Raw genomic sequence first — 25,370 nt, forward strand, 5'->3', positions numbered from 1 at the left:
ATGCTCCTTTAGAAACGATACACTTACGCCAACGAATAATCAAATCATCAAAACATTTTTTAAACGCTGTTTCCGGAATTGAGGTCAGTTCTCGCCGCGAATTCTCTTTTATGTCTTCTACCGATTGAAAACGGGTGCCACGAAGTGGTAATTTGAGTTTAGGAAAAAGAAAAAAGTCGGCTGGAGCCATATCTGGTGAATATGGTGGTTGCTCGATGGTATTTGTTGAGTGTTTGGTTAAAAATTCGTTCACAATGATGGCCTTGTGCGAAGGTGCATTATCATGGTGCAAAATCCAAGAATTTTCTTTCCACAAATCTGGCCTTTTTCGTCGGATTTGCTCTCTTAAACGCCGCATAACACTCAAATAATATTCCTTATTTACCGTTTGACCTGCCGGCAAGAATTCCGAGTGCACAACACCGCGATAGTCAAAGAAAACAGTCAACATGACTTTGACTTTTGAACGACTTTGGCGTGATTTTTTCGGTTTCGGTTCAGTTGGAAGGCGCCACTCCGAAGCTTGTTGACTAGTTTGCATGTCAAACTCGTAAACCCACGTCTCGTCACCAGTAACAATGCGTTTCATGAATGTTGGGTCGGAATTGACTCGTTCTAGCATGTCCTCAGCGACTCTCATGCGATTGAGTTTTTGAAAAAAATTCAGGTCTTTTAGGACTAGCCGAGCGGCAACATGTTTCATACCCAAATTATTAGTTAAAATGGTACGGATCGACTCGTGAGATACAGAAAGTTCGGTGGCTATCTCTCTCAAAGTTGAATGAGGATTTTCAGTCACTATTTCCTTCACTTTTGCGATGTTAACTTCAGTTGCAGACGTTGATGGCCTACCAGAGCGAGGCAAATCTTCCATCACATCTCGACCGCTTTTGAACGCTTTGTACCACTCATAAGCACGAGTTTTTGATAAAGTCGATTCACCGTAAGCCTTCTGTAACATTTTCAGTGACTCCGAACACGATATTCCAATTGGCAATGAAAAATTTAAGACAAACTCTTTGTTCGATGTTTTTATCCATTATGAAATTAGCAATACACACTAGATATGATATAACTAAAAATAGCACTGTATTTAATGTAAACAACAGATGCAACTCAAACTCCGCGCCAAAATGGAAAACAGTTGTGCCAATCTAACAACAACAAAAAAAACGAAAATTTGAATTTGGAACCATAAATAAATAATCCATTCCCGATACTTTTCTGACTGAATGTACATACAATTGGGATAAGTCCGCCATTGTAGATATTCTTCTAATACGAACGACTGTATTTGATTATATTATTTTTTATATGTGCAATAAAGACTTTACAAACAAACAAACCAAATGTCTTGAAAATACTATAAGGTCACGTTCGGCTGCATGGCTTAATGATGGATTTGAGATTATAATAGTGACAGGTTGCTAGCCCGTCCCAAGTTTATTAGCATTTACCTTAGTCACCTTTCACGCAATCCATGGGAAAAACTTTAGTAAAAATTAAGTTTCATTGTATTTTAGATTTAATTTGCCTCTGCACGTATGTAGGTACAGATATTTCGAGAAGCTTTCTATATTCCTAGCATGTTTGTCTTACTTTTATTTATTAGAAGTTATACAAAGGTTTACAATTCCAACTAAAAGTATTATAAAAGCAAAAGTATTTTAATTGTTCTTTTGTTACCTCTTCAAGGGTTATAAACTGAATTAATCTTTTGGAAATATCTCGTATATGATTAGGAACCTGTTCAGGACATAGGGTACCTCTCATCCCGTTAAAAACTATAGTTCCCGTGGGATTTGCGAAAAACCTGTATTCTGTTGTAGGTGGCGCTAAATTCGACGCTTTTTATAGGTGGCGTTAAATTCATTGCTTTTTGTATGAGGTGCTTATTTCATCAGTTTTTTGTTAACGGCGTTACATTCGTCGCTTTTTGTGGGTTACGCTAAATTCGACGCGGACAAAGCTGCGGGTGAAAGCTAGTAAAATTATAAAGCAAAATTTACAGTTTTTGTCACAATTTGAAATATCATGAACGCACAAATTCTTTCCGAGTAAAATAACCTATTTCTTTCAGATACCATTCTGACTGGGCTAAACCTAATGTAACTGACAAACAAATACCAACAATATCATTTTCCTTTTACAAGTAAAAGAAAAAGTTATTATAAGCTCCGCCTTTGTAGTTTCACAAACTGATTTAAGATTCAAAAGGTGTCCCGTGTCCGCCGCGGAAGGGAAAGGAGATTGTAGTTTTTATAAACTTTTGCGTTTGATAGAGTGGGGATCATGATCTAAGATGAGTTAGGATCTTCAGTTATTACACGGTCAGACGGGAGTCACTTCGTGTAATTATCTGACTAGACCCCCACCTGAATTATAAAAAGGCTGTCACATTTTAGTCAGATAGACTACTTGTGTACCTATCTATACTAATATTATAAAGCTTCAGCTTCAGCTTTATAATATTGTTTGTTTGTTTGTTTGAATGCGCTAATCTCAGGAACTTCTAGTTCGAATTGAAAAATTCTTTTTGCGTTGAATGGACCATTTATCGAGGAAGGCTTTAGATACCCAAAATAACTATTCCACGCAGACGAAGTTGCGGGCACAGCTAGTGGAATGATGATAAAAAGTAAACTATGTTATTAATAAAAAAAAGGCAAGTGGAAAGATGTACTCTTTGCCTACCCCTACGGGAAAATCGCGTGATTTTATGTATGTATGTTAATAAGAGAATAATCCCGTTTAACAGTGTATATTACCCGAATGCAATAACTCCTGTTTGTGGCTCTAAAACAGCCTACATGTATCACGTCTGACCACACTTTATACTACATTCGTGAAACAGGTTAATTACAGGCTATACCAAATGTTGAGAGGGTATGTGCACAAAGTAATCAAGCCATATATTTGATTTTTTTTTAACTAAAGCAAATAAACATAGAAGTTATCACGCTTTAACATATAATTTTTTAATACAATTATATATCACGTCTTCATATCCTACGAAAAAGACAGAGACAAAAGTTTCGAAGAGACGCGATACGTTCACCTCGATGGCTTAATGTTTTTTTTTTATATATAATTGATTTAAATGCGCTTGACCCTCACTCCGAGGCGTCAGGTGGTGTACGCAAGTCAAATAGTGCCTATTCACTCTTGCATTGAAAATCCCCAAGTTATATGTACCGGGGAAAAGAGATGCAAAGAGGGAATCTCAAATCAACGCGGTTCACATGACAAAAGATTCGGTGAATCGCAACAATGAATGATGGCATTGTTATTCAGACATTAACAAGTTGCCGGCCCTTCGCCTAAAAGAACATACATATACACACGTCTAAATCCCTTGCGAGGTAGACAGAGCCAACGCTCTTGAAAAGACTTATAGGCCACGTTCAGCTGATTCAAATAGCGACAGGTTGCTAGCCCATAGCGCCTAAAAGAAGAATCCCAAGTTTATAACACTAATCCTTAGTCGCCTTTTACGACAACTATATGGGAACGAGATGGAGTGGTCCTATTCTTTTTTGATTGCTGCCGGGAACCACACGGCACTAGTTAAAAATATATTATTTTTTATTAACTTGCATATTATTAAGTTTGCATAGTCCTAATAAAACAAATATTGTAGTCAGCATATGAAGTTGGTTCGACAGGCACGGAATCCAATATCAAATATTAATATTATGATAAACACGCTATCGTCGACCACACTGAATATGTATGGCGCCCCACGGCTGGTATTACGTATTCAATCTGGACTGAGGATAGCAATTGCATCATACATACATACATAAAATCACGCCTCTTTCCCGGAGGGATAGGCAGATACCTCTAACTGCATCATTTTGAAATTTATATACCTAGTTATTTTTTGTGACAGTTCATGTCAATTGAAGTGGTTTTAATAGCTGAACGTGGCCATTCGGTCTCTTCAAGATTATTGGCTCTGTCTGCCCTGCAAGAGATATAGACGTGACCGTATGTATGTATGAAGTGGTTTTATTGATTGAAATCTTTATTGAGCCTTATAGCCTTACCAAACCAATCCACTTTAGTGACCTTTAATCGAATAATATAATAGTGCACAAGACAGTCTCTTCCTTTTTGAAGTAGTATAATAAATATCCCCACGCAAGCCTCTTAAAAATCCGGGATGTATAGACCCGTGCAATCCAAGAGGAGAAACATAATACTACTTCTACTACCTACTACTAATGCTACTACTAGTACTAATAATTTGGTATGCGGTGTAGTTCCCAGGATCAATAAAAAAAAAGAAGTTCCGAGTTTGTAAGCGAGATGGAGTGATCCTATTATTTTTTATTGGTGCCGGGAACCACACAGCACCTAGCTGTCTCGATTACCTAGTTATACACACGTTGTACTATACACAGTTCTACCGTTTAGTCTCAACTCAGTCGTACTTTATCCAAGCTATGTATGGCTTCCTGTTGTGTACTTACCTTTAGGATATTATAAAGGCTTTTAAGGCTTGAATTAATTAAACACATATATACATACATGTATGCTCTTACGGTGAGGGAAAACATCGTGAGGAAACCTGCAAATTCTAGGAAACTGGATGTGTAACCATGTTTATCCAATACGGGTAAGGTTTACTTGCAAAGTTTGTGGAGGACAGATGGAAATGCTTCGTGTAAAAGTCTGACTCACCCAATCCAGGGTCCATGGTTAAAGTCCGGGCTCCTCTCCTGAGTGGTGAGAATGCAACCGGGACTGAAATCGTAGAGGAAGAAGATAGATGCATACACCTTGCTGAAGTGGTTGGCAAAGAATGTTTGTAACGCGACAACTTTCGAACGGTTGGTCTGATTATGATGAAAGAATTTGTCAATGGAATTTTTAAGTACGTGGGTCATCGAAATCGGTTAAATAAACTATCTATTGCCCACGCCTTCGCCCGCATCTAGGTCGTTTTTCGAGTAACTTGTGGCAACTACAATTATCCAGGTCGCCTTTTCGTAACCGTACAAAATCTCAAGAGTTTAAAGACAGTTCCAAGTAAAAATGACTTGATTCACGGAATTGATTTATGGAGTCAATGTACTAACAGTGCTATTATTAAATATTCCATCGATATTGACATTTTAGCTCCAAGTGTTCCAAGAACAGCTGACTTTATTCAAGAATAGACCCGCATTAACTTGAATTCGAAACGACGCTATTTCATGCATTCCATTTTGCACAATGTTTGTCTTATGTACCTACCCATATAGAAATAATAAACTTAATTGTGTAACTCTTGCTATTTAGTTCCAGGTTTGATTCCAAGCGCACGGAATCATTTGTAAGCATTTCCTTGTATGTTTTGGGAGTATAAGTTGACATTGTTTGTGGAATATCACGGTCCTTGCCCACTTTTTGATCACAGTTATGGAAGGTTGCCCAATCTTTTTTTTTTCGGTATTCGAATTCGGAAATTCAAGATTCTACCAGAAAAGTGACCAACAGAATTTTTAATCTGACTGTAAAATGCAAATCTTCCAGATTTTTTTTTCTCGCGACGGCATAAAAGATACTTACAAGAAGTCCCTAAAAAAAGCTTGGCACTTTATTCATTTAAAACTTCTTATTTTATCGTCTCATTATAGTATACTATAATATGACTATAATAAATAGCATTCTTTACAAGTCAACCTTTAGAAAATAGCAAACAGATAAAAAATCCGGTGTTATTTTAAGTCAATGTAACTGTTCTCCCGGGTTCAGATTTCTGATCAACATAGTTGTCAACTTTAATACATGGGATTCTCCAAAGAGATTTCAACTGAGACAAACAAATAAATATGATAATTTGCTATGATAAATTGCTACTATTATGAAACTATCGGAGACAATTCGGGAAATCCTTTCTAAACGCACTCTTAGAACGATAAAAGGAATCTTCATGACATATTTCAAATCCTTAGACCCCTTGAGCTATATGTATGTTGATATGTCAATCAGTTGTTAAAATAATAAGATTATATTGATATTTACTTGTGTCTTGGTAACTCACGATATAACCTTATCCCTTCTGATGTCTATAGCATTGTTCGTACAATTTATTTTCATGTTATTACGAAGTTAAACACCCAAGAAACATTTACGAGCGAGTTTTAATAGCACAATGGCAAAAATGTTTAACTTTTCACCGTAATTTGGCATTATATACGAAAATGTTTCACTTAATAGCAGCAGGAGATTTGGATATTATCCGCAGATGAAAGTAAAAAGGGAGATGTGGCGATATAGCATTGAAACTCAGTCAAGTTTTATGGATAGTGCAAATACGGTAATTCGTAATAGTTTACTTCAAAATGGATACACATAGGTATTACAATATCCTAGAATGAAATACCTACTTAATTTGGCTATTCATTAGTTTCATTAACTGTAACATTTGATATTTACTACTAATACCATATCCTCTCCGTGTCTTTTATCTAAAGCCCTATAACTCCATTGTTGTTTGCGCCTTGACCTTTGCGGAAAAATATTAAATTTTTAAAGCAGCCGTGATGAAACATAATTCTCAATAGGGCACTAAAGCTAAATAATTTGTAACAAAATTATTGCCTTCAACATTTTTACTTGTGTAATAATGACCGTTGATTAATGATTTTTCTGCTTAAAGACACGGTCTCCAAGTCTGCCTGGGAATGTCGTAGAAGACACATACAGTATAATATTAAAATCTTTAGCGTTCAGTTTGAAACCATATCAAAATCATTATATATTTTGTATAAGTGGCACTAAAGTTTTTATTGCACAACTCTGTAGTAACAACGACTAATGTGAAATATATTACGGGAAATTGCTAGAAACTATCTCCTTTATGAGACTATTCGAACATTGTGGAAATGTTGAACGAATTCTGATTGAATCTCACCTTTGTTCCAGAATGTGCGATACAATTGCGAGCGGTGCGGGTGGGCCGCGTCCACTCGGGGCACCTCCCCCACTCCCACGGCTGCCGCCTGCTCATCCCCACACCACCACCAAAAAACGCCTTACTCATCGAACTCCACAAGCTAAACGTCCCATGCTCGACAGGGTTCATCCGCTTCGCACCAAACACGCAGACCCTCTGCGGAAAACTCGAGCAAATCCCGTACCAAAATCGAAGATTTTTATACTCCAGCCACTCGAAGAACCCAGCAGTTGAACTGCACGGCCGGCCCACGTTCGCCGCGACTTATCGTCTAGTGGACCACTGTCATGACGTCTTACTCACGGCAAGAAACGGCTCGTTCGAAGTTGGTCCGGCTGTGAAACTCGCTTGCTCCTACAAAATCCACTTGCCTTATGGAAACCGAGTAGCGTTGAGACTACAGATGGGCACAGGACCAATGACTAGTAGAGAGAATGATCTGTCTAATATAATTCACGAAGATGCTTTAGCGTCGTGTAGAGGAATGGAGTTAAGTTTAGAAGACGGTACGTCTAGATGGAAGCATTGTTCCCAGCCTGGTGACCCGTTGAGGAGTGTTCAGATTGTGTCGGAGGGGAACTCGGTGAGGTTGAACATTAGTGTGTTGGCGAAGAAGAATTCCTCGGCGATGTGGTTGAAAGTGTGGTGGATGGATAAGGCGGTTGAGGAGGTGGTAGGGCACTGTAACTACGGGTGGGTGTTGTCGGGTGATTTCTGCATATCAGCGGTGAGGGAAGCCAAGAAGGCGTGGAGGCAGGCGGAGACGGAGTGCGTGAGGCTGGGCGGTCACCTGGCAAGCGTGCTGAATGAGCGGCAGCAGCAGATTGTGGACAAGTTACTGCTGCATGCGTAAGTTACCTTTTTGTTCTTCAGCTAATTATTGATCTGTCCGACATTTTGTGTAAGTTCAATAAATCTTGACAATTCTACTGGCTCACCTAACACTACGAGAAGCCGATTGATGATAATAATGTGATTTTACATACATACTTAGGTCACGTATATATCCCTTGCGGGGTAGACAGAGTCAACAGTCTTGAAAAGACTGAATGGCCACGTTCAGCTATTTGGTTTAATGATAGAATTGAGATTCAAATAGTGGCAGGTTGCTAGCCCATAGCAAAAAGAATCCCAAGTTTGCCTATCTTTTGGTCGCCTTTTACGACATCCATGGTAAAGAGATGGATTGGTCTTATTCCTTTTTGTATTGGTGCCGGGAACCACACGGCACGTGATTTTACTTAGTGAATATCTGAATAAATATTGATTTTGTCTTTGACAGTTGTACTTGTGACTATATTTTTAGTATTATCACAACTGGTCTGACGAATTGTTTTTGTTCTCAGGCCCGGCGCAGGAGTGGACGATGTGTACTGGATTGGCGCGACGGACGCCGTGCACGAGGGAGAGTTCCGCTGGTCAAATGGTCTACCTTTCTCTTATGCACGTGAGTCAGATTTTTTATTAGATCATTTCTTGTCAATTTTGGACCTGGGTCCGTAATTATAATATAGGTTCTTTACAAACTCACTGGTTTAATGGCACCAACTGTTGTCTGAACATTTAACATGAATCTTGAGATAAAAAAAAACGATATATGACATTGGTATCTACGTAAAAAAAGGCCAATGACATATGTCCTGAAGGGCACACACTACAGCTTTCAATATATAATTGAACAAATTACGAACTTTCTTCGAGGCTAGCTCAATCTATGTAATTTCTCGTGATTATTTGTTTACCTGGAGACTGCATTCTGGATGAGCATTTGATCAGACTATAATAACTTTTTATAATAAGGTAGTAGCCTAGACCGAACGATCATATAAGGCAATTGATAATGATTGATGAATGAATCTTGGTATTTATTTATTACTCACACACGCTTTGATCCTTCACGAGGTGATCAGAGCCAATATAGTAACAAGACTTGGCTTGAAGTACAGAAATAGTGACACATTGTTAAAAAGGATTTCAAAAGGGAATATTTATTCAGTAAATCGAATGAAAATTTATTAAACTTTTTATATTTTATCTAGAACACAGGTGAAGATTCAAATTTTCGCAAATGCTAGTCACTACCGTTCCGTACGCGGACACGGACTTAAAGCCAAAAACCTTATAAATACCGACTTATAACTATCTTTTGTCGTAAAACTTTTACGCTACGAACTTCCACCATTTTGCAAACTTATAATGACTTTCTTGTCTCGCTCATCTTACTGAGGTTGACAGACTGAAACAAACAAAGAATCCTTCTCAAGTTTATGCATACTTGTATTTTGTATAATACAAACTATTATTTTATTCTAAAAAACCGCTCAGATGCGAGAGGGTTTGAGAAAAAGATTTTCGAAATGAACGACGACAGTCGAATCCGTTGGCATAAAAATGAAATTCAAAGCACTTCTCTAGTAAACCTTTATTTTATGGTACTTGTATTTTGTGTATAACGACTTTTTTATTACTACAAAAACTGCAAGATGCGAGTGCGTTAAAGTTATAAATAAAATTTTCGAAATAAATGAAACTCTAACTCTGCCGGCATAAAAATAAATTCAAAGCACTCCACACACTGCAGCAAAGGTATTCGTATATTCTTTACGATTATGTGCCGTGTGGTTCCCGGCACCAATAGAAATAAGAGTAGGACCACTCCATCTCTTTACCATTGATGACGTAGAAGGCGACTAAGGGATAGGCTTATGAACTCGGGATTCTTTAGGCGATGGGCTAGCAACCTGTCACTATTTAAATCTCTACTCTATCATTAAGCCGGACAGCTGAACGAGGCCTTTCAGTCTTTTTAAGGCTGTTGCCCTATCTACCCCGCAAGGGATATAGATATGACTATATAAAGTTATATATGTAAGTATTTGATCAACCCATGTCAAAAAGTAACAATTAACCTGTTAAAAATTAACTAATTCGTGTGTAATTCATATTGTGGTATAAATTAATTCACACAAGACAAACATCAAATGTTGAAACTATAACCTTATTCCGGCTTTTAGATTCGGGTGCTAAATTACTCATGTCTATTGACCTTTGACCCTAAACTGAGTTATGTACATTGTTTTGTACTATTTAGTAAAGTACATAATGGTCTTGAAAAGACTGATCGTCCACGTTTAGTTATTTGGCTTTATGATAGAATTGAGATTCAAATAGTGACAGGTTGCTGGCCTATCGTCTAAAAAAGAATCCCAAGTTAGTAAGCATATCTCTTAGTCGCCTTTTACGACATCCATGGGAAAGAGATAGAGTGGTCCCATTTTTTTTTGTATTAGTGCCGGGAACCACATGCCACAAACCCAACTTATGTGGAAAGAAGATTTTGGGTGAAAGTATGGCAAAAACTAATTTCCCCGAATGTCGAAACCCAGCCGAAACATTACCTATCACTCATATTTAAAATTTTAAAGAAATCGACAAACATTTAAAAAAAACGCAAGTACAAATTGAATATTCAAATATTGCTCAATCATTATTGTAAGACAGGATGAGATAATTAACATAAAACAAACTTCAAGCATCGAAACTAATTCGTAGTCCGGCTTTTAGATTCGGTTGCTTAATTACCCTTTATTAACATTTGACCCTAAACAATTACGGTGATAGATTTACTAACAGCCAGATGTCCCTTGAAACGATCCGTTATAAATTACCAAAACGACCGTATATATCTTGTTAGTACATTAGATCAAGATAAAGTAGCGTTGAGGGAAGGTTTCTTACTTACTTTTATGCTAGTTTTGCATTCAGCTGATGAACTAATTAAAAACTAACACTATTAATAGAATAGAATAGATTTATTTTCAAAATTGAAAAGATACAAGGTATCACTTAATGACGTCACATCACTTAAATCTTATAATAACTACTACCGCTTTCAAAGCGCATGTGTAGAAGAAGCGGCGGAACAAACTACACTGCAGCATTTTCATCGGACGTGATTGAGGAGCATGGGTAGTTGGGTTAAGGTGTCCGACTAAATTGGGCAAATAATGCGTGTGGGGCACGGATTCAAATACTGCCTCGGCCATGTACCAATGACTGATGAGTTATATATATTTACAAGAATGTAAATATAAAAAAAAAATCATCACATAGCAAATAGCTGAGCAGGCACAATCAGAACAGCGCTATTTTTTTTATACGTACAATTGTTTTGTTCTCAAAGACAGTGATATATTTGCTTCTAGGTATAAATAAAACCAATGACAAAACAATAAATAACCCAAAATCCCAAATGATTAATACCTGCGTGGGTAATTTACGAGGACGTAAATGCGATAAAACTAATCTGTTAGAACAAATAATACTGAGACTTAAGTGCGGTGCCTATTCTAAAGATTTTGTGTTTGGTTATGTTTCCTAGTTTACTAAAAAATCCGCATTTTTTACTTTCCCACGCCAATTTTGGGAAAACCTCTGCTAATGTAACTAAAAACTAGGTACAAGCCATTGCATAAAGCGCGAAGTAAGTTTGTTAAATTAAACTAACTAACTATTGAATTAATTAGTTCTATGCTGCCCCCGAAGCAAAACCCGCGCGAAGCAGTTTTGATCGCGCGAAAAACTATAGCTGTTTCGCTTTTTATTATGGCGTGAAACGGGACAGCGATAGTTTTTCGCGCGATGAAAACTGATTCGCGCGTGCCAAAATACGGCCTCTGTGGCGCAGCGGTAGTACGCTTGTCTGTGACATCGGAGGTCCCGGGTTCGAATCCCGGCCAGGGCATGATGAGAAGAGAACTTTGAGAGTATGTCAGGATGTCAGTGTGGATGTTTGTTACTCTTTCACGCAAAAACTACCGAACCGATTACGATGAAATTTGGTATGTAGGTAGCTGAAGACCCAGAATAACATATAGGCTTCTTTTGATCCCAGAGTTCCCGCGGGATTGATAGGGTTTCCATGCGGACGAAATCGCGGGCGGCCTCTTGTAATTTAATAGATTTCTATACAACGGAAAAATATGTGTTACCTAGTTTTTTGTTTGGAAAGCCAACAAGAGTTGATCCACGTTTATTGCCGACCATAAAATTTGTGTTCAAACACATGTTTCATTGGAATAAAAAGCTTAACGAATACATCCAACGACTTTCATGAAAATGTCGCTTTTTGGCCTACAAATAAATGAAAACATACATACATAATGATCACGTCTATATCCCTTGTGGGGAAGACAGGGCCAATAGTCTTGAAAAGACTGATATGCCACGTTCAGCTGTTTGGCTTATCATAAAGTGTGGTTCCCGGCACCAATAGAAAAAAGAATAGGACTGCTCCATCCCTTTACCATAGATGTAGTTAATGGCGACTAAGGGACAGGCTCATAAACGTGGGATTCTTCATTTAGGCGATGGGCTAGCAACCTATCACTATTTAAATCTCAATTCAATCATTAAACCAAACAGCCGAACGTTACCTTTCAGTCTATCCAAGACTGTTGGCCCTGTCTACCCCGTAAGGGATATAAACGTGATTGCATGTATGTATAAGAGATTAGATCGTGAACTTCAACCACATAGAATTATCACAAACCAGTGCCATGTGAGGTCAACAAGTGCCCACCGAAGGGTGACCGCAAGCCTATCCCAGTGACCTTTGACCCTATCGAGGTGACCTTTATAAATAAGGTAAAATATTTTGTTTTTTTTTTGTACAGGAATTGTTTTTTTCGTCCACTTTTTAAACTTGCTTATATGACGAAATAGATACATATATTAGTTTAAGGGCCAACAGTCTTGAAAATATAAGTCTTTTACCTTAATTGATTTCTACAATCTGCATGGAAAGAGACGCAGCTGGGCACACAGTACGTTGCTGAATATAATAATACTAGGTGTGCCCGCGACTTCGTCCGCGTGTAATAGTTATTTTGGGCATCATTGAAGCCCTCAAGGATGAATAATTTTCCCCGTTTTTTTTCACATATTCCATTATTTCTTTGCTCCTTATAGTTGCAGCGTGATGTTATATAGCCTAAAACCTTCCTCGGTAAATGGTCTATTCAACGCAAAAATAATTTTTCAATTCGAACCAGTAGTTCCCGACATTAGCGCGTTAAAATTAAGATTCAAATAGTGACAGGTTGCTAGCCCATCGCCTAAAAAAGAATCCCAGTTTTGTAAGCCTATCCCTTAGTCGCCTTTTACGACATCCATGGGGAAGAGTGGTCCTATTCTTTATTGTATTGGTGCCGGGAACCACTACTAGAATTACTGTAATAAATGCTCATGTATATAATTTTGTGTACTTTAATAAATAAATAAATAATATATCTTCGCTGCCAGACCAAAAAGGCTGAAATATAAAAACCGAAACACGCCTTCGCCTTAATATTTCTAACACGTCCACCGTTCGGATCGGTTCCGTCGGGTAGTTATAAGTAAGGAGTGACCTTGATTTGGGTACGCGACTGTTTTATCGATAGGAGGTAATGGACGATTCAATATCTCGTTCATCACCTTTCGATGTAACTTTTAGAATTTGACGACCATCGATGTCATAAATTTAACCGTGTAGTTGCCGACGCTTTTGAAAAGAACCAGCCTATCTCTTTACATATTGTCCAGGGATATCGTAAGAGGGAAATAAGGGAAGCACATTCATCTAGTCGTGATCCAATATCCATAGGTCACCTTCCGATACAAAGGTTGCGGAGGTCAGACGGGAGTCGCTTCGTGTAAAAATCAGACTTATCCAATTCAGAATCATTTTCAAAAGGTACATAATGAATCAACAAAGAAAGCCAAAAGAAATTATAACGTGTATGAAAAGATTAAAAGAATAGGACCACTCCATCTCGTTCTCATTGATGTCATAAAAGGCGACTAAGGAATAGGCTTATAAACTCGGGATTCTTCTTTTAGGCGATGGGCTAGCAACCTGTCTATATTTGAATCTCAATTCTATCATTGAGCCAGGCAGCTGAATGTGGTCTATCGATATTTTCAAGACAGTTGGCTCTGTCTACCCCACAAAGGATGTAGACGTGATCATATATATGTATATATGCAGAATTAATAGTAGCACTTCAGAACTCATTACAGCGTAGCATCGTCGTAGAGCCTCGTGGCGTATCGTAGCACGTTCGTAGCATTTCGTAGAGCTTTATGGCTATTCGGGGTACCGTGTATAGTTAAGCTGCAGTTTCATAGAAAGTATTTCATAGAATGCATTTGGAGGTTAGTACTTGCTTGATGAGATTCCGTGATATTCCACTGATATTTTTCTTTAAAATATGATATAGGGGATGGGCTAGCAACCTGTCACTATTTGAATCTCAATTCTGTCAGCAAGCCAAAAAGCTAAACGTGTCCTATCAGTCCTTTCAAGACTGTTGGCTCTGTCTACCCCGCAAGGGATATAGATGTGACTATAATTATTTATATATTTTTCTTTAACCTGGATAACTTTATGTAATAACAGACTATTAATTCAGATTTTTTTTACCTAAACTTAAAACTACTCAATCAGATCTGACAAATTCAACTTAGAGAATTAAAAAGGCATTTTTAGATAGCGTGTTTAATCGCAGTAACGGACTTGCACCTTAAAAACTAGTTCGGAATAACGATTGCGTGATCTGATTCCAGCGCATAAAAGATAAAAGTAAAAAAATAAAAAGCGACCGAAGCAGCCTTTTAAAAGATAATGATGTTCGCGAAGCTTTGAATTCTTTTTGTGTTTTTGTTTTAATGAGCTTCGGCAATTGTAATGGAGCTTGTATAAAATACACGTAAGTTTTTATCGTTCATAAAAATATAAATTTGTTGTTCGTGTATTTTTTGCAAAGTTATTGGAATACAATCTTTATTGAATTTATTATGCTTTCAACAAAGATACTTCTACAGTAGCCAATGAGAAAGTATTATACTCAATTTATTTTCAAAATACTAAAGTTTCCGATTGTGTATTTTTACCTATACCTAAGCAATATGTGCCTTCGAAAAAAGTATTTATTTCTAGGGTTTGAACCGGGGTCAGGTCAAAAACCTTCTTACGAATCTTAAGCCTGAAAATATGAAATACTCGTATTACAAGAAAAACATTACTACATTAAAATTCCGGCTGCTATATAGAAATAATTCTGTAAAGACGAGTTTCATTAAGGTATGTTTGTTCAGGAAATTACGTTTCTTCTCCCTAGGGATTAATTGAGGTTCATAATTAAAATCGGAGGCGAGTTTGAATCTCAGAACCGCTTTTATTTTCATAACTAAGGAGCACAAACGATGATTATTAGTTATTGATTTTGGGGTATAAAGTTTCCAAAAACCTACCTACGATCTATTTTAATTAAAATAAGAGAATATTATGATGTAAAATGAACAGCGTCGTTGGTGAACGGGTAAGGTGGCCGGTTAAAATGCGTATGGTGCAAAAAGGCATAGGTTCGGATCCCACCTCGGCCATGTAACAATGATTATTTTCAAAGTTATGTATATTGATGATGATGACGATGCTCAAACGAAGTATGCATGATTCGTGATAATTGGAAGTTTCTGCTTACTCCTTCGCAAAAGAGGCTGCTTTTGAGTCTTTTGTCGAGTTTCAGACTTCTGCTCTTTTGTCTCTGCTGGAAATCATATACTTCTTTGTCAATAAATAAATAAATATATACGGGACAAATTACATGGATTGAGTTAGCCTCGAAGTAAGTTCGAGACTTATGTTATGAGATACTAACTCAACGATACTTTATTTTATAAAAATACTTATATAGTAAAACATCCAAGAACCAGGCCAATCAGAAAAGTTCTTTTCTCATCATGCCTTGGCTGGGATTCGAACCCGAGACCTCCAGTGTCACAGACAAGCGTACTACCACTGCGCCACAGACGCCGTCAAGAGGCCGTTCAAAATTGTAGCTGACTTACGATAAAAAGAAAAACAATTCTTCTTCCAGTGCCGTGTGGTTCCCGGCACCAATACAAAAAAGAATAGGACCACTCCATCTCTTTCCCACGGATGTCGTAAAAGGCGACTAAGGGATAGGCTTATAAACTTGGGATTCCTCTTTTAGGCGATGGGCTGGCAACCTGTCACTATTTGAATTTCAATTCTATCACAAAGCCAAACAGCTGAGCGTGGCCTATCGGTCTTTTCAAGACTGGTGGCTCTGTCTACCCCGCTAGGGATATAGACGTGATCATATGTATGTATGTATGTATTCTTCTTCCACAGACTGGTTCCCCGGTTGGCGCAAGCACAGCAGTCAGCCCAATGACGACGGGACTTCGGGCCAGGACTGCGTGGAGGCGAGGCGGGAATTCCCCCCACGCCCCCCACCAGCGGTGCCCACTTTCATGTGGAACGACAGGGGGTGCAGGGAACACAACTACTTCGTGTGCGAAAGGCCGAGTGTTGAAGGTAAGAATGTATTTTACAACTCATATGAATAGGTCCAATTTTATTCCGATTTCTTTGGCCGGTTTCAAAAAAAATCAAAGGCCACGCTCAGCTGGATAGCCGGATGGCAAGCATAGTTGTTTTAAAGAATGATGGAATTGAGATTAAGATATTGCCGTGCCGTTGCATTGCCGTGTGGTTCCCGGCGCCAATATAAAAAAGAATAGGACCACTCCAACTCTTTCCCGTGGATGTCGAAAAAGGCGACTAAGGGATGGGCTTATAAAATTGCGATCCTTTTTTTAGGCGATGGGCTAGCAAATTGTCGCTATTTGGATCTCAATTCCATTATTAAGCCGAGCAACTAAACGTGGCCATTCAGTCTTTTCGGGACTGTTGGCTCTGTCTACCCCGTAAGGGATATAGACGTGACTATATGTATGTATGTTCTTTGGGGCATATAGTCTCATACATAGATACATATAATCACGTCTACATCTCTTGTGGGGTAGACAGAGCCAACAGTCTTGAAAAGACTGATAGGCCACGTTCAGCTATTTAAATCTAATCCTAATGTATGAGTTTCAAAACATCAATGGTCGATTTCGGGACTATTGGCTCTGTCTACCCCGCAAAGGATATAGACGTGACTATATGTATGCATGTTTAATTACTTTAAACTCGTTGATGTTCAAATTCGTCTTCGTTTTATAAAGTGCTTGTGATATAGCCCTTGGTCTAATAGATCGGCTGATAACCATTACTTGAGATTGCACTTACTCGCGTGGCACTCGCACGTGATTAGTTAAGAGGGAATACCAGGCGCCAATTTTTCTTAAATCCATTTTAAACTTGTACAGTTTTGAAAAGAAAAAAAAAATAGATGATTTTTATAATATTATCTTTATTAAGAATCTGTGTAAGAAGTGCCGTGTGGTTCCCGGCACCATTGCAAAAAAGAATAGGACCACTCCATCTCTTTCCCACGAATGACGTAAAAGGCGACTAAGGTATAGGCTTATAAACTTGGGATTCCTCTTTTAGGCGATGGGCTAGCAACCTGTCACTATTTGAATCTCAATTCTATCACTAAGCCAAACAGCTGAGCGTGGCCTATCAGTCTTTTCAAGATTGGTGGCTCTGTCTACCCCGCTAGGGATATAGACGTGATCATATGTATGTATGTATGTTATCTTTATTCTTATGATTCATTTCTTCTTTTCGCCATCCTATATCCGACATTTTTATGATTTATTTCCTCTTAATCTTATGAGAAAAAAATGGGAATATGATTCGAAAATATTTATCCGTTTTATTCTACGCCTTATGTTCTTTGATCGGCCTTACGATGGAAAAAGCAAATAAACACAAAATTTTAAATTATTACTTCGTAGTCGTGACCTGTCTAGTAGAGATAATATTTTTTTTAAATAAAATAAATAATACATGATACGAAAGACGAAATCGTGGCAATTCCTATGTCTTACCATTCAGTATTGAGGCGTGATTTTATATAAAATAATATGTGTGTATAAAAAACTAATCTGTTTTATCGGAAAGAATCCCTTTATAACCTCTTAAACACCACAGAGCAGTGTAGGTCATATCGGACGAGCGGGGCGGTCGTGCTCTGTGGCTAATGCCTCTCCAGTCACGTGATAACAGGGTACTCGGCCAAATTGACCACTGAAGTTGCTACGCTATGGATAGACCGATTAACAGACTGAGAAAATTGTGACTGCACTGCACAATACAATGTACTGTTTTATGTACAGTCAGGGGTATTGATTGACTTGAAGAAACAGCCTTAAATTAATCAAATAGATGATAAAATGGAAAAATAGGCACAAAATATATACATCCATATAATTACGTCTTTACCTCTTACAGGGAAGACTGAGCTAACAGACTTTTAAAAGTGCCGTGTGGTTCCCGGCACCGATAACAAAAAAAGAATAGCACCACTATATTTCTTTCCCATGGATGTCGTAAAAGGCGACTAAGGTATAGGCTTATAAACTTGAGATGCTTCTGTAAAGAGATTGGCTAGCAACCTGTCACTATTTGAATCTCAATTCTATCACTAAGCCATACAGCTTAACGTGTGTTTAAATTTTTTTCTCTGTCTGCCCCGCAAGGTGTTTAGACGTGTTTATGTAAGAAAGCATTGCGTTATAATGAATGGATTGACCATCCATTAAATTTCAACAAGTCAAAGATTAGAGGGCGGTCCATGTTAGAATTACTTCAATTTGCGAGTAAACTGTTTATTTAAACTGTTAAGTTAGTTTGTGAAGGCTCTCGTTAGCGGTCCGAACGTGGCTATTTGCTGTGGTCAGTTTAACTGAGTTGAAGTTAACTGTATAAATAAATACATAAGACTAGCTCTTTGTTTTCGCTTGATACAGTGTAGCCAAATTAAACTCAAACTTCTTGAATTTTAGTGTATTTAGAAATTATAGTTACAAATTGTTATTTGTAAGAGCGCGTAACTCCGGTCGAAGCCGCCAAAAGAAAAAGTTGAGTTTTTACAACGATAAATATGACAGTGACAGTTAGTACCATTGACAAAGGCAACGCATTTTTATTTTTGGGTATCATTAGTCCTAAACAGTCTTCGCCAGTTAACGATTGAATTAGCTAAACTTCTTCTAAACTCTGTATTTTTCCTCTCTCTCTCTCCCTTTCTCTCTCTATGTAACTTAAAGAATTCGGAATAAAAAATTACCCACTTGTCTTTTCTTCGCGACTGCGTCCGCGTGAAACGGTTAAATCAGACAGCATTTTAGGTATCCATAGCCGAATTGTAAACACGTAATTCTAATAGTGACAAAATCCAGAATTTCTTATTTAGTTCGTCAGTTTGACACATTATCAAATGTCATAAAGGTTTTTAACTCTGAAAGCAATTAAAAACATTATATTTCTTATCTAGAAATGAAAAATGAATACTCGAATAACCTTACTATTATCTATCTTTTTTTAGATTATCTTCTATATAACAATTTATGTTTATCGTGTAAAATGTATAAATAAAAAACTATGCCAAATATATCCTACTACTATTATAAAGGCGAAAGTTTGTATGGATGTATGGATGTTTGTTACTCTTTCACGCAAAAACTACTGAACCGATTACCATGAAATTTGGTATGTAGGTAGCTGAAGACCCAGAATAACACATAGGCTACTTTTTATCCCAGAGTTCCCGCGGGATTGATAGGGTTTCCATGCGGACGAAGTCGCGGGCGGCCTCTAGTAGAAAATATTTATAACGGTTATTCCATCCCCTTTCTTATTTTATCGACACAAACAAAAAATAACAACCCATTTACCCCACAATCTCGATTCCCAACATAACTAAGTTCATGTAAATGCCCAATAAAAGTAATATGACATACTCTTCACTCTTGTACTACCACTAATGCTTAGCTCGTTTGGTCGACACGGCCACATAATAATGCTGTTATTATCCCCCTTATTTCCACGATATAGAGATGATTTTCGGTTACGCTAGTCGTTATTATATCTTGGTGAATAGGTAGAGTGCGTTCCGTTGTTAGAAATAGGTCACTGGGTGTCACAGGCGTCGAAGCAAACGCAGGTACAAAGACCAGTGTACGTTGACCTGTCATTTTAAATGAGCTTGAGGAAAACAGCGCATGATATAAGAGAATAATGGATGGAAAGGGGTCTCGTGTATTGGTTGTGGCGGTTTTCCGGCAAGAATTAGACGTGAGAATGTGTAACGAATCGTTGCTGTGATCATGGTACAGATTCTATCAATCCTACTAATATTATAAATGCGAAAGTTTGTGAGTATGTCAGGATGTCAGTATGGATGTTTGTTACTCTTTCACGCAAAAACTGCTGAACCGATTACGATGAAATTTGGTATGTAGGTAGCTGAAGACCCAGAATAATAATTCCGGAGTTCCCGCGGGATTGATCGGGTGATGAAACCGATGAAGGAACCAATCAGACATCATAATGATATGAAGAATTTAATTCTTTAAATTTGCCATGTCATTATTATCATTTAATTTGCTGGGTGCGATGCGTAGTATTGCATTTGTAAAACTACCTACATTTTATAGATGTTCAACAATGTGTGCCAGTGTACGTTCAAACCCACATATTATGGTTTTTGTTACACTGTAGCAGTTAAATGTATGTAATGTAAAAATATCTAAGTTTAACAATAAAAAAAAAATATTTCATTTTATGCATAAATAATATTATATTTTAAGAAAAGCGATTTAAAAAAGCGTAATAAACACAAAAATAGTACTACTAGATACTTGCAAAAGCACTTCTGAGATAAAAACTTTGTATATATTTGTCATCATAATATAAATGTGTGAGGTCCCCGGCACCAAAAGGAAAAAAGAATAAGTACACTCCATCTCTTTTCCTGTCCTAAAAGGCGATTAAGGGAGGCTTATAAACTTGGGATCCTTCTTTTAGGCGACAGGCTAGCAACCTGTCACTTTATATGCATCTCAATTCTATCAGTAAGCCAAACAGCTGAACGTGGCCTATCAGTATTTTCAAGACTATTGGTTCTGTTTAGCCCGCAAGGGATATACACGAGATTATATGTATATGTATGCATCATATAAATGAAAATATCAGCCCACACTCTTAACGCAATTCCTAAACATTCATTTCGAAAGAATAGAGTGAAACTAGAATCAAAACATTCCCTCATCTTTTACGCCCGAAGAACCAGCAACAAAGTCATCTTAACTGCCCGCAACACACAATAAACCAGTAAATAATGTACGTTACATTCCCCCGGGATCATGGAGCATAAACACAATGGAGAGTGCATCAAGGACGCAGTTATTTCAGCCTAACTACCTTTTGATATGAAATTAATGAAATAAGTGCCGTGTGGTTCCCGGCACCATTACAAAAAAGAAAAGGACCACTCCATCTCTTTCCCACGGATGTCGTAAAAGGCGACTAAGGGATAGGCTTATAAACTTGGGATTCTTCTTTTAGGCGATGGGCTAGCAACCTGTCACTATTTGAATCTCAATTCTATCACTAAGCCAAACAGCTGAGCGTAGCCTATCAGTCTTTTCAAGACTGGTGGCTCTGTCTACCCCGCTAGGGATATAGACGTGATCATATATATGTATGTATGTTAATGAAATAAAATGTATTTTATTGAAATAAACAGATAAATAAACTTAGGGTTCTTTTTTAAGGTGATTTGCTAGCAACCTGTCACCTATTTAAATCTCTATTCCATTGTCAAGTCATACAGCATACATCTTGTGACCTTAATATCTGTATGTAATTAGGGAAATCAGGGAACTTTGAAAACACATTACTTATCATCTTCTTTTCTCTTCTCTATATTCTTTTCAAATCGTTGAGCAAGCATTGTAACGTCTCACTTTTTGGCCCAGAGTCAGAGAAGGAAAAAAAGGAATGACGCGTTCTCCACTTACTTTATTCTCCATGACAACCGCCCCGTTCTTAACCTATTTATCGCCAAACTTGCTAACTGCGATAAAACTATGTAAGCGCGGAGTTTTATTGACGCAACTTAGAAAGACAAACATTAAGTTGTCTCAGCTAACTTGTAAGTTTGTGAGAAAGGGTATCATGCCATGTACCATCAGACTGTTCTTAAAGAAAATAATAAGACGCTTATTGCAAATCTGACTCGTGTAATAAAAGTTTCTGCCCCAGTAATTAATGATCGAATGCCTATGAAATTATGAAATTTTCGTGACGGTACCAAAACGGCCAAGCCACGCGTTTTGACTGAAATGTAGGTAAACTGTTTGTGGAGTTAGCCCTGATAACTTTATAGCGATGGCGCGATGATAAACAATCTTGGCTTTATATGAGATCTGACTACTTTTTCATATATTTTGATTAAGGTGTAGTGCATATCTCTTTCCCATGGATGTCGTAAAAGGCGACTAAGGGATAGGCTTACAAACTTGTGATTACTTTTTTAGGCGATGGGTTAGCAACCTGTCACTATTTAAATCTATCTATCATTAAGCTAAATAGCTGAACGTGGCCATGCAGACTTTTCAAGATTGTCGGCTCTGTCTACCCCGCAAGGGATATAGATGTGACGTTGTAGGTTTAGACCTGTAGTCTTCAGGGCTTTATACGAGACCATAATTTTTACTGAACAAGTTCCGTAGACTCGACTTGGCAACATTTTTATATAAAATATTTTTACCTAGTGTAATTGTATAAACAAAGCAATGTACTAAACCGGATATCCTCTTAAAGTGCGCAGTTTACTGGCCAATAAAAATGGCGTAAAAATCGCGCCCGATTCATGAAATATTTATTTTACTGTATCGACGGAAATAAATATAGATTTTTATTATGTCAATTAATAGTTATCTTTATTTCGATAGCTTGTGTTATCTTATTGCACAGAATAATTTATATATATATTTTACGCTAACTAAAAACAAGTTTTCATCATCAAAAGTGATAGTCTCGGATACGACTTCCTTTAGGTCACCTTCTATGACTATGTACAGTTGCCTGCAGATAAACTTGACACCTTGTGGGACCAAGTCGATCAAGATGACCCTGTTTAGTTTTTTGAATAGAATAGAATAGATTTTTTTTTCAAAATTGGATACTATGTATCACTTATTGACGTCACATAACTTAAATCAAATTATAACTACCTACTACCGCTTCCAAAGCGCATGTGTAGAAGAAGCGGCGGAACAAACTACACTGCAGCATTTTCATCGGACGTCAATTTACAAATATAGATCTCTTGAATCTAAATCGTGGACGAATGCACATTGTCTACATTAAAGTCTACTTGAGTGTCCAATTTCCTCATGATGTTTCCTCGCCGAAGGAATATGAGTTATAATTTTTAATGATTGAAACAAATGACTCTCAATTAAAAAGTAAGTTACCTTTTTACTCCAACTCTTTTACTGTACTAGCTGTCCGTTTATGGAATGCTCTGCCTGTCGATATCAGGAAAACCCAAACTATTGATAGTCTATAGATAGATCTCGTTAGGTCTCATTATCTTTCTACTCTATCCTAAGTATATGTTATTATTATTTATTTATCTGTATTTATGTTTATTTTGTGTATTTATGCGTATTTATATATCTTACATATAGATATATATTCTGTGTGCACTTTTGTTATGTTTAAACATTTATTTATATTGCTCTGCGCCAACGCCAATCTCCTGTTTGGTTTCCTTCCACCCAAAGGTTGACTGGAAGAGATTGCATTAGCGATAAGTCCGCCTTTGTCTGTTTTATGTTGTTTTGTATGTTTTACTCTTATGGTGCAATAAAGAGTTTTATGTATCTATCTTTCTACCTCAAACGAGATGTAAAAGTCAAGAAAACTAAATAAACATTACGTTAACAACACAACCAATTCTAGTTCGTCACAGCCATTTCAGCCCTGAAGGAATTAGTATCGCCCAGTTGGCACTAACTGCTGGGGTTGCCGCCAAGACCGCGGGCTGCCAACTTTCAAATAAGTGACATCACTAATCACGTTGAGTAGGCCGTCGTTATGTGACAATTGTCATTTATTTTTTCTAAAGCTGAACTTTGACTCTTTGAACCCTTAAGTGACGAGCTTATATGAAGACATTGATGAGTGTAAATGAAGCGAGAGAAGAAATAAATAGGAGGGAAATGATGTACGTAATTGAGATTCAAATAGTGACAGGTTGCTAGCCCGTCGCCTACAATAAGAGTCCCAAGCTTATTTCCCTTGGTCGCCATATACGACATCCATGGGAAAGAATTGAATTAAAGATATGGAGTAGTCCTATTCTAAAGTGCCACATGGTATAATTTAAGTTGTAATAATATTTCTAAAAATAAAATAAAATAAAATATTTCTATCAACTGTCTACATAATCGATGACAACAATAAAACAATCTGAGCGGACTGTACCCAACAAAGTTTGGGAAATTTTTCAACTTCCACTGAAACGTATTCAGTGCACGGCCATCAGCGTATTGTCTGAATTCGTTAGCGCATTGATAACTTATTATATAGACTCTACTACTGTATAGGCATGGAGTCTATACAGTAAGTTATCAAATGCTTCAAAGGGGTCATAGAATCAATCTTTAGAATTTCTCAATTTTATCTTAATTTTTTTTTTTCACTTTATTACGTTACTATACATAAAATAATAATATTTTTTTAAAACGAACATAGACTATAAAAGCGGGAACTGACAGACTGACAAACACACAGCTGGTGGTTGTAGAGATTTGAAATTTGGCATGAAGATTTCTTAAGTAGGAGTTTCTTGAAGACGCACTATACTATGATTTCTTAAAATGCACGGGAATGGAAACTTGTGATTTTTTTTAAACACAAGCGTACAATAAGCACATAGTATGACAATAATGTTGCATAGAAATTTATTCTGCCCTCCCTAAAATATGTATATGCAACGTTTAATGCGACCAAAGGTCCAAAATTATCTGAATAATTTTTCTCAATTCTAAATTCTATATGAGTGCAAAGCATTATCAGAATTTGTCGAAACATTGATAATATTATTGTATAGACTATTCAAAGTAAAGTATTCAAGTACTGTCACATAATCATAATATATATAATCGTGTATAGTTTTAATAAGTCAAAATTTATAATGTCCATCTTTTTACTTTATTTATACAAATGCGTGTTCCTGTTGCACCCTACACTGCTATATTTCAATGAATTTAGAACCTCCTTTTTAAAGTTGGTTGAAAACTGTAAACCTATCTACAACTTTGTTTAACAAAGTTATAGTTTTTCAACTCCGTCCAGACAATTCTATTGAATGCTCGGCCATCGGCGTGTTGTTTGAATTTGTTGCTCTGTTCAACCCGTTTTGACATTGACATATTCATTTTGTGGAACAGAATATAAAAAAAGAGAAGTATTTCTTTTTTTTAAACTGTTGATAAACAATCATAAGGCGAGCAGCAAACTCTTACGGCTGCAACATTGGCTTTAATTTCTTTAAGCTGCCAATGCCGTGTGGTTCCCGGCACCAATAAAAAAAAGAATAGGACC

At 37.2% G+C, this 25,370-nt stretch overlaps 1 protein-coding gene across 1 annotated transcript in view; it reads left to right on the top strand.

The window, feature by feature from the left end:
* The window catches only part of LOC106133387 (uncharacterized), a 139,753-nt gene that overhangs the window by 66,996 nt on the left and 47,387 nt on the right, over window positions 1-25,370 (top strand). Inside the window, exons 6-8 of the mRNA XM_060946635.1 lie at window positions 6,916-7,795; window positions 8,293-8,393; window positions 16,146-16,331. Coding sequence (XP_060802618.1) covers window positions 6,916-7,795; window positions 8,293-8,393; window positions 16,146-16,331 — 1,167 coding nt within the window. The remainder of the gene's footprint in view (window positions 1-6,915; window positions 7,796-8,292; window positions 8,394-16,145; window positions 16,332-25,370) is intronic.

The sequence above is a fragment of the Amyelois transitella genome, chromosome 11 (assembly GCF_032362555.1).
Source record: "Amyelois transitella isolate CPQ chromosome 11, ilAmyTran1.1, whole genome shotgun sequence".
Classification (NCBI taxonomy): domain Eukaryota; kingdom Metazoa; phylum Arthropoda; class Insecta; order Lepidoptera; family Pyralidae; genus Amyelois; species Amyelois transitella.